Source organism: Vollenhovia emeryi, unplaced genomic scaffold (genome assembly GCF_000949405.1).
Source record: "Vollenhovia emeryi isolate VEMERY1.0 unplaced genomic scaffold, V.emery_V1.0 DF939209.1, whole genome shotgun sequence".
Taxonomy (NCBI): Eukaryota; Metazoa; Arthropoda; class Insecta; order Hymenoptera; family Formicidae; genus Vollenhovia; species Vollenhovia emeryi.
Genome location: NW_011967157.1, coordinates 716,980 through 727,023, shown reverse-complemented (window position 1 = coordinate 727,023; position 10,044 = coordinate 716,980). Strand labels below are relative to the sequence as shown.

The 10,044-nt window shown below is 40.1% G+C and overlaps 3 protein-coding genes across 5 annotated transcripts in view; 2 read left to right on the top strand and 1 right to left on the bottom strand.

The window, feature by feature from the left end:
• The window catches only part of LOC105561297 (ADP-ribosylation factor-like protein 6), a 6,403-nt gene extending 1,960 nt beyond the window's left edge, over positions 1-4,443 (bottom strand). Inside the window, exons 1-3 of one of the 3 annotated variants that reach the window (XM_012011151.1) lie at positions 4,065-4,443; positions 3,597-3,941; positions 68-247 (exon numbers count right to left, since the gene is read on the bottom strand). In XM_012011151.1, coding sequence (XP_011866541.1) covers positions 68-247; positions 3,597-3,822 — 406 coding nt within the window. In that variant the 5' untranslated portion in view covers positions 3,823-3,941; positions 4,065-4,443. Of the gene's footprint in view, positions 1-67; positions 248-3,596 lie in introns of all 3 variants that reach the window. The other 2 variants (XM_012011150.1, XM_012011152.1) reach the window with 2 other exon arrangements.
• On the top strand, positions 816-3,412 carry LOC105561296. Its single transcript, XM_012011149.1, has 4 exons — positions 816-998; positions 1,084-1,577; positions 2,015-2,353; positions 2,435-3,412. The coding sequence occupies exons 1-4, from the start codon at positions 938-940 to the stop codon at positions 3,158-3,160; spliced, it is 1,620 nt and encodes a 539-aa protein (XP_011866539.1). The 5' UTR covers positions 816-937; the 3' UTR covers positions 3,161-3,412.
• Positions 4,444-4,814: 371 nt separating the features above from the next.
• LOC105561299 (protein phosphatase 1L) lies at positions 4,815-9,728 on the top strand. The gene is made up of 8 exons (XM_012011153.1): positions 4,815-5,000; positions 5,589-5,840; positions 6,045-6,242; positions 6,581-6,877; positions 7,013-7,172; positions 7,793-7,923; positions 8,231-8,538; positions 9,089-9,728. The coding sequence occupies exons 1-8, from the start codon at positions 4,965-4,967 to the stop codon at positions 9,174-9,176; spliced, it is 1,470 nt and encodes a 489-aa protein (XP_011866543.1). The 5' UTR covers positions 4,815-4,964; the 3' UTR covers positions 9,177-9,728.
• Positions 9,729-10,044: the final 316 nt, after the last annotated feature.

Sequence of the window (10,044 nt, the reverse complement as noted above, 5' to 3'; positions counted from 1 at the left end):
ACACAGTTCTTGAATCGTGGACACAAGGCTTTAGAATGACTTTGAGAATCTGGCCCCCGAGACGCACCTGCGACGTCGGGATGCTGCAGGAGCATGTCCAGCTCCTCCTTCACGACGACCAGTCGCAGCTTGTCGCTGCTGTCGATTATGAAGATGATCCCGTGGCAATCTTTGTAATAATGCTCCCACAGGGATCTGTGACGGTCGTGACCCGACATGTCGAACGCGGTGAAATTGACATTTTTAACTGAAACAACAGCCTCGACTTAATTGCATCTCGAGCGACAGCAATGGTGCCGACGTTACGCGCGAATTACACGAATCGTTTCTCGCTGGATTACAAGTGATTAATTTAATAGGGCAGAAAGGGAAGTTGATTGTTCTCTCGATTCAACGAAATAATGGCCAGGCGTCGTGAATCCCGCTGAATAATTTGCCGCTCGGTGAAATCGTCTACGGCGTTTGGAAGAGAAGCGACTGGGCGCCAGTCAATCCGTGGGAATCCAGAAACGTGCAGAACTGACTTGTTAATTTCTTAATCACCGATTAACCGGGAGCCTCGCCGGCGATCTCCAGTCGGTTAGGGCCCGGTTTCACCATGGCGAGTTAATCTAATCGGTCCGTTAACTTAACAGGGTGCCAACATAAAACTTCTTTATTAACCTATTTTCTTGGTTAATAAAGAAGTTTTATGTTGGCACCCTGTTAAGTTAACCGACCGATTAGATTAACTCGCCTTGGTGAAACCGGGCCTAGGTCTATCGGAATTCGACGAAAGCCGCCTTTGAAGGGAACGGCGGAGACGTCACACGCGCCATCTAGAGGTACCGTTTGTCAAGACAAGTCGGAGCAGTCGAGGGGTGAAAACAATTGAGAACCGTCGAGAGTAAATTTTGGCGGGCGCCCGTTCGATTTCGTTATCACGACGTGAGCGAGAATGCAGAAGCGTGGCAGTGTCTCCAAAGGCGAGAATAGGACCGTTCGGCCGACGAGCGAAGGTGCGCGAGTTGCCTGTCAAATCATAAACAAAAACCTAACCCCACCGGTGGCGACGCGAGGTTAACCGAATTTACCGGTTTCCAGGGGCGGCGGCGGTCACGGAAAAGGAGAGGCTGCTGCGAGAGGTACAGGAGCTGAGATGCATTATCAAGCAGTGCGAGTGGAGTCTGCAGACGGTGCGCTTCAAGGACGTGAAGCAACGCGTGACCGACAGGGTCCTGCGAGACCTGGTGGCCCCCCCGCGCCTCGGCAGGATGCCGAACGTCGACGTCGATCTGCAGAGCGATCTGTACAGGTTCGCCGGCTTCCGCTGCATCAAGTTCCAGAGGAACGAGCTCGTGTTCAGCTTCACGTCGACGAACGGGGAGCAGAGGGACAACGCTCACGCGGTGCAGATCTTCGTCAAGGACGGGAAGGGCAATCTGGGCAAGTGGGTGATGCCGATGTCGATCGACATGAACGATATATTGTCCGAGACGCCTATCGACCAATTGAAAAATGTGACCGCCTTTATAAAGAACTGCAAGCACAACGCCGACTGCTACGCTGTGCGGCGGGAGCAGTTTCTGTCGCTGAAGGTATTGAGCCTGTGTCACACTGTGGATCGAGGATCGCATCTCAGCCAGCCGGTCGAGACAGCCTTCGTGTCCGATCGGTTGAATTGCGATTCGCAATACGTAGTGGACTTCAGGGTCTATCCAGACGAACTTGCACAGCTCGTACAGATATGCGCAAGGAATCTAAATTAAACCATAAATGCACGCATTAGGAAATGGATCAATTTTTTTATGCACATGTACCTGTGCAAGTTTGTCTGGGTAGACTCTTGTGTGCTGTTGTCGCGCGAAGGTTGGCCTGTTCTTTATAGTCGAACTAGCAGCACTAGTTCAGGGTTCGCTCTCTCCATATTGTGCAGCCAGTTTCGGTATAAAGACGTGCCAGATTGATTGACAAACGGCGCAAATTTACCGTCAAACTGCGATACTATTGAACAAATAAATGTTTGTCTCCTTAGGAATCTACCTCGCGTATGAAGCATTGCACTCTACAGTCCGACATGGGATTCAAGCAACTCAGCTTGGAACTGTGCGGCGTGCACGACATCGAAAGTGACAGCTATATAAATGTAATAATATACCTGTTGTATCACTCCGACAAAGCGAGACCTCACAAAATTGATGTTGACTCAACGAACGGAAGGAAGTTGAGCGACGATACAAGACAGAGATTAAAGGCATGCCTGAAGGAGTTCAAAATATCGGACTTACAAACTGCATTTGACAAGGTCCTAGAAGACAATTCTACATTTACATGGGTGCAGACGGAGGACAGTGAAAGTCCATTGGAGTTGAATGTACGGCGTTTAAATGCGTTAAGTATTGCGAAGATTGCAGCTTGTGATTAAAAGGTGTTTTATCTGTAATTTTACTTTCAGGACACTAGCATCTCTGACGAAGAAAGCTTCTTGACTAAACTGCAGTCAGATCGAAAGAGAGCGTCGAGAAGGCTGAAGAGAAAAAGTGAATTGCAAAAGAAGTGGAATAAGAGGAAAAGGCAGAAAAACGTTGCAAATATTAAATCGTCGGAAGACGATCAAGAGGACAGTCGCTCAAGAGCGGAAGTGTCGCGCGCTGAAAGTCAACGGCGAGTTCCGATGAGGGGGAAGGAAACGAAGAAGGCTACGTTCATCTCGAAACGAAGGAAGTCTAATAAAACTCTGCTGGAAGAAGCAACGCCGGTGCACAAATCTAAAGTTTTGAAGCAGACAAAATTAAATTTCCAAGCTCGTGAGGCTACGAATTCTAACGCGAACGAATCTTTCTTTGAATCAAAACTGTGTAGCAGACCTGACGGTCCGAGCAAACGGCCCATGACCGCCGAGGTATTCGCTACGAGCGGCAAACCATTCACCAGCACTCCATTACGCGTCAACCTAACAAGGCTACCCTTGTCACCTAATCTAGAGAATAATGATCTTACATCTATTGAAACGACCAAGAAAACGGCAAATAAATTAGGTAACTCTAAGAATGGTCGGCCAGGCAATAAGCAGACTCCAGAGAGAAGTGATCGGTCATTACCGCATAGCGCCAAGACCACTAGATTATCTTCACGGATCTCGAGGACAAAACGCCTTACGAGAAGTATGATAAGCAATTAAGGCAGTAAAACAAATGACATAAGATACATAAATATATCGTCGGAAGACTATCAAGAGGACAGTCACTCGAAAGCGAGAGATTCGCGCACTGAAGGTCCACGGCGAGTCTCGATAACGGAGAGGAAAACGGAGAAGGCTGCGTTTATCTCGAAACAAAGGGACATTAATAAAGATCTGCCGGGAGTGAAACAGATGGTGTAAGATATGTAAATATATGTAGGAGAGATATATGTACTTTTTTGTGCGTTCGTACATATTTGTACATTAATTTCTTATCGCGTCGTTCCCTAAGTTGTACCTCGTAAAATAAGCGGACGATGCTGTGCGATTTTGCGATTGTGCAGGTGCGATATAGCGAACGCGTGAGGGTAGCGGTTGAAAAGCAACGGGCTCTCACAGTTTCGACACGTCTGTCGCGCCACGCTGTTTGACTTACATGCGAATTTCTCGACATTAAACCCGACAGTGGGCACTATGTCTATGCAACGGTCATCCTCGCGTTTGAAATTATTTATGACCGTCGACTTACCACTGTTGTTAAGGCCCACTACTAAAACGTTTACTTCCTTTTTCCTAAGACCTAAGAGATTCGCTAAGCGATCGAATAACCCCATTTTCTCGCTCGGCGCGCTGCAAAGGCCTCCCTCACATTTATCGGACATCAATAATCATTTCCACCCCCTCCTTCCTGTTCGCGTTATCACCCGCGGGCTAGAGTGGGGCTGGGATATCCCGCGCCAAGAGATCCACGTTGAGAATCACTGGCGTGTCCCGCTGTCAGCTAGAGACAAGCGACAAGGTTCTCTCGTTAGCTTAATCCCATTTTCTGTACATTTTACATCATAAATTCCCTTAAGGAAATTATTAAAATTAAACTATACAATACTACAATTAATATTTTCACCTGGCAAGGTGGTGGCCATTATATTGCTTTGTGACTTGTAAACTATACAATGTTCAGATTCTCAAGAAAAGAAATGTCAAGTTTATTCTTTTTAACTGAACTAGCTGCACTACCTAAGTAGAACATGTTTTGTGACGTCATTAGGACATCGCAATGTTGTAAAAATGATCTTGTTTTACAAAGCAAAGTTGATTAAATATAAACATCGTGTAATCTGTAATAATATATTATTGTACGCGTCACGAATATCATAACCACGTCGTAAATCGGTCATTGCAAGGTAAATCTTGATGTCGATCATTTTATAACGTAAGACTCGTCATTTTAATGTCGCGTTGATGTTTTTGTGATGATTTAACTCTCGTTCTACTTGGGTAGTTGAGTTGAAAAGAACAGACCCACAGAAAACGCAACTAGACAAATACATTCAGTACGGGAAGGGATTTTCAGGCTTCTCTCTGGTGGCACAGTATACTAGGCCCCTTGATTTGTCGTAAGATTCAACGTTTTTATTTTTCACACTTAACAATGCCAATGAAGCGCACAATTAATGTGCGAGTACGGTACATAAAAGCACGCGTGTGCAAAATGCGAGCTAGAATCAGGTAGAATCGACAACCGCGTCGCGTGCGGTTGGCTTCTGGCCACACGAGCTCCTTCCCGCTTTCCCATTTTCCAGTTCCCGTCCCACTGAGGGAACCTGCTTGCACCAATTACCCCCACGAGGAGGAGTTGAAACAAGAGGAGGAAGAACAACTGCCATTGCTTACATCATGCTTGTGCAGATTCTTAACCACTCTGTTCGGAGTAATATTGAAAGTAAGCCTGACACTGATTGGAGTAATCGATCCTGGAAAGCAGCCGCTGGCGCAACGACAATTCAGAAGCTATTAAAATATTATGGACGACGAGCTTGAAGATCGAGTTTTGTATCAGGTGAAATAATACTACGTAAAAAAAAGGTTTAAAAACCGCAAAATTCTCCTCTGGTGCGGCACATTTTAAGATAACGGCGCATATTTTATCAGTTCAACTGAAACTTGTTCTCTGCGCGCGTGTGTAGCGAGAATGCTGTAGAAATCAATTGTTCAAGATGGGATTTCTTTTTCTATCGAAGGTAGAAAAAGAGGCCGATCAAACGAATACCGTGTTTTCCCTATTCTTCATCACACAATATGAATTTCGTGTTTGACAAGTACAAATATCAATTGGCATGTCTTGTTTAATTCCGAATGACGCAAGTACAGATTTCAATTTGAGGTGTGAAAGTATTAAATATTAAAACTTTGTTAGCTATTTATTTATATAGCTAGTAAGAAAGTGAAAATTGCATTCGTCTAAATTCTTGTTAAGAAAACGGAGCTTTCCGCCAGCTGTATTTCTAAATAAATACTTTATCGTTATGTAATTCCCATCTTTTCAGGCGCACTGTATCTTGTGTGCGGTGAACCTTGTTTTTTAAATTACGTACAAGCTGATGCGAGCTGTTCCCTGTATATAAAAATGTAAACTGTTTGTGTACAGACATATGTATCACACATGAAGCTCGTGTCCAAGTTTGCTCCCTACTGGAGCGTCCCTACCGGACTAAATGCTGGGATTAACACTCCATTGAACTATCTCTGCAGAATTATGCGGATTTACGCTCTAAAGCCGGAGGTGCTGGTCTGCGGCATGATTCTGGCAATTGTTCTGTTTTACATACAAGCTGTAGATGTCTGGAGCAGAGCGCTTCTAGGAAAAATTCAATACACTCTGGGACGCACCACGTCTAAGGTGCATATATATTTTACGGGTGCATTTAATTAAAATTAAGTCTTTTGATATTCAATTACAATAGTCTCTAATTGACAATAAGAGTTTAAAGTTTTTATCCAATTGTAAACTAAGGCCACGTTGAGATCATTCATATGAAAGTTGTGTCTTTCCTTTTTCCTCTTTATGTTACATGATTTATCTTTTTGTCCGTATCGTCTGCAGGTGTCTACACTGAAATTTTTAGTTAACGATTCAGTGCACGCTGGAGTGAAACTTAATTGGGAATTAAAGCAAGATCACATTGCGGCATATGCTGTGCAGGGACATAGAGCTCGGATGGAGGATCGTTTTGTGGTAAACGATGACATGAATAATACTGGAGTCTCCTTATTTGCGATATTTGATGGCCATGGTGGTGAGGTATCGATTAAATTATTTATTGCGTTATTTTTTATCTTTAATATCTCTCAAAGGACATTGCGCAAAGACGGATTGATTTATGCGCTTATTCACAAATTTTTCAACTTGGATGTAAACATTCAATACATTTCACTTTGTACATATGTATAACTTTAGCTGCCCAGTAATGTCTAAGTATATAGTTTTAAGAAAAAACTTTAAGATAATTAAATTAAAAATAATTATTTTCTCGTACTAACTTTGATAATAATTAATAATAAATTTAATAATCCTTGAGAAAAAGTAAGCTACAACTGAAAACAAATCTAATTTGTTTCAATCCTGTTATTTCTTTTCAGTTTGCTGCCAATTATGCTCGCGATAAGCTTATCTCTAATATTAACGAAAAAGTTGTTGAATTGAAAAACCTACTGGCTGGCAAGGCACCCGCTTATCCGCAGAATGAGCGGGTCTTAAAAGAACCGGAGAAAAAGAAAAGCGACAATAAAAGAGACGACAAAGTTCCAGATCGAAGAAAATCTTTTCGAAAAGTCGCAAGTACATCCTTGACGGATGATTGCATGAAGAAAGCTATTGAAGTGACTGATCCAGAATTACTCGATAAACTGGACAGCATAACGCCCATTACGAGAGAGGTAAGAATATGGTATAAACAATTAACACATAATACGCTAAACATACGTAAAATTATTGTATTAGTGGCACACCCATAGTTACTTAGAAAGTATCGTTTATTATGTTTTTTTACTGCTACTCTTGTTTGTTCATAGGTCAGACCATGTAGACCAGGTGAGAAACAAGTACCCAAAGTGAACATGATGAATTATATTGAAGGGAATAAAATCAATTATGGCAGGCTTCTAACGGATGAAGTTCTAGCAGCGGATAGATTATTGGTGGAAACTGCTAAGAAGAATATGGATGTAGCTGGTATTTATCTTTATTCTCCTAATAAGTAAAAATCTTTACATCTTACTCATTGTCAGTTTGAATCAAACGATCCACGCCGATGGATTGAGGAAAGATAGTGAAATATAAATACCTATATACGTGTCTAATCAGAAAGAAAGGATCAGATATTTTAGAAACTGAATTAGATAGTTTTCTCTTTACATTACTTTCTACTGCGAAAGAAAAGGATACCAAGATAATATCAAGATTACGTAAATATTTCCTTAATTAGAAATTAATTATAATATCGTTTTAAATGTTAAAATTTATGTATTTTGTTATAAGTTGGACAATTTATGACTGAAAGTCATTTAAAATCAAACAAAAGGAGTTGGAATGAAATTGTTAATTTTGCATTCTTCTCAAAGTAAATAGCAAATTTCACAGGTTTCTTTTTAGTAAATAAGAAACGCACGACACTTGTGAAATGTGAAATATGAGATGCACAAAGAATCTTTTGAAACTTTAACTTCCGAAAATGCAAAATATTTGAAAGAAGTCGTCTTTTATTGTTCTATGTGTTGGCTTCACATTCATTTTATTGTTTATAGTTTATCATTGATGCCAATTCTTTGTCATGTACTATTATCTCGTTTCAGGTACAACTGCTTTAATCGCTCTTTTGGAAGACAATAAGTTGATCGTAGCGAACGTTGGAGACTCCAGAGGAGTAATGTGTGATGAAAGGGGCAATGCTATTCCATTGTCTTTTGACCACAAGCCTCAACAAGTATTTATCGTTTTTCATATTTATTTAATATTATTTTAGCAAAATTTCAGCAGCAATGCAAGATGATTCAAATTTTATAAGAAAGAATTATTGCAAGAATTTGGACACGTTCAATATTGATGATATCAGATCATATATTGCTAGGAGAATCAGTAAATAAATTGATCAGATAATTTGAATATAGCTATGGAAAAACTTGCGAGCTCGTAAATTCCCTTCCTCCTTGCTCACATTACATACCTGATGCGATATATAAATTGTCATATTTAATGTCACGTCAATCATATTGAACCTACCTGTTTTCCAGGAAAGAGAAAGGAGAAGAATAAATAAAGCCGGTGGTTTGGTAACTTTTGACGGTGTATGGAGAGTCGCGGGCATATTAGCGACTTCTCGCGCCTTGGGAGATTATCCTCTAAAAGATAAAAAGCTAGTGATCGCTGATCCAGATATTTTAACATTCGATTTGAACGATCACAACCCCATGTTTATAATATTGGCATCCGATGGCCTATGGGATACGTTTTCGAATGAGGAGGCTGTGGCTTTCGTCAAAGAGCGTATCAATGAACCACATTTCGGTGCGAAAAGCATCACGCTACAGAGTTTTTACAGGTAAGATGCAGATTTACGTAAGTCAGTTTTTAAACAATTTTACACCGTTGTCCACTTGTGCTCTCTCATGTGAATTTTTTTACTAACAACTTGACGTCTCAACCACATCCAATTGTACCTTCGTGTCTCGTTAGAGCACATCTTTCCGTGCCATGATCACCACTTAAGATGTAAATTTAAAATTGTATTACAAAATTCATGCATATGTGTAACGTATCTGAAAACAGGATTGGGGATTTTAAAAGATGTGCAGGGTGCCTCGTACACAACATATAAAAAATATCTTGTCTCTTCTCTAAAACTTACGAAAGATGGCGAGAAAGTTCTTTCTGCATCTATAGTTTATTTATAGTTTGTTGGAGAGATTTTTTAAATAATTAAGTATTTCCAGACAAGGGGAGAAAAGAGCGATACTCTATTTTTCTATAGAATAATATCTCACTCTCGCTTTTTACTGTATAATAATGTTCAATAAGCTGATAATAGAGCAAAAATAGATCTTGAAATTAAAGAAGATTAACCATTAATGTGTTACTTTTATATTTTTTAGAGGCTCAGCGGACAACATCACGGTCGTTGTGATTAATTTAAAGGACCGCAAACTCAGCATATCTGAAGCCAAGAAGAACCAGTTATGATCTTGGCAACGAACAGTTTTTCATTTTTAAGTACCGAAAAAGTCTAGTCATAAAATGAATATAACTTGTTACACTCTAAATTAATTTATTGCCAAACTGCATAATGTCCGCAGATGATGATTTGTAGTATGTTTGTCAATACTACAAATGATGTTGAAATGATTTTAATAGAATATTATTCAAAGTAATTTTACAGATTTCTGAACTAAATGTATTATAAATAATAATCACTTGTTACAGACTATCAATAATTACTATTTACAATAACTGTAGATGCATTAATTTATAAAACTTCATTTTATTTGCAGCCGTACAACTTGCAATTTGTTACTGATTAGAAAAATGTAAGAAGGTTGTTCCGAAATCAGTAACGGCATTACAAGTATCTAACTATTTGTGTTTTAAGTGTCAGTTTACACTGACACTTATTCAACGATCAGATCAAACTGACGTCCGAAGAAAGATATTTTATGATTAGTATAACTTTGTTACAGCGGAATATATAAATTGTCTCTACTTTTCAAATAAAGTCATAATTGTTTTTACAAAGAGGATTTTTTTTGCGTTATTGTGTACCTGTAGAAAAGAATTGAGATAATCGTTAGTACATTTTCCCATGATTTTATCTCATTTTCATGGACGGAGCAGCGGACTGAAGTCGGAGAGAAGCCTGAGAGCGGCCACGCAGTAGGGTTTAGTTGGGACCGATTTTCGCCACCAAAAATTTTTAATTGCTCTTCGTTCTTTATATAAAGTCATGAACCCCCCGCTTTGTTTTTATGAGTACTGTAATCGTGTGGAAGAATTTTGCAATCTTATAAAGCCAATTTCAAATTGCTCGCCTTTAAAAAATTGAAAATTTCAAATA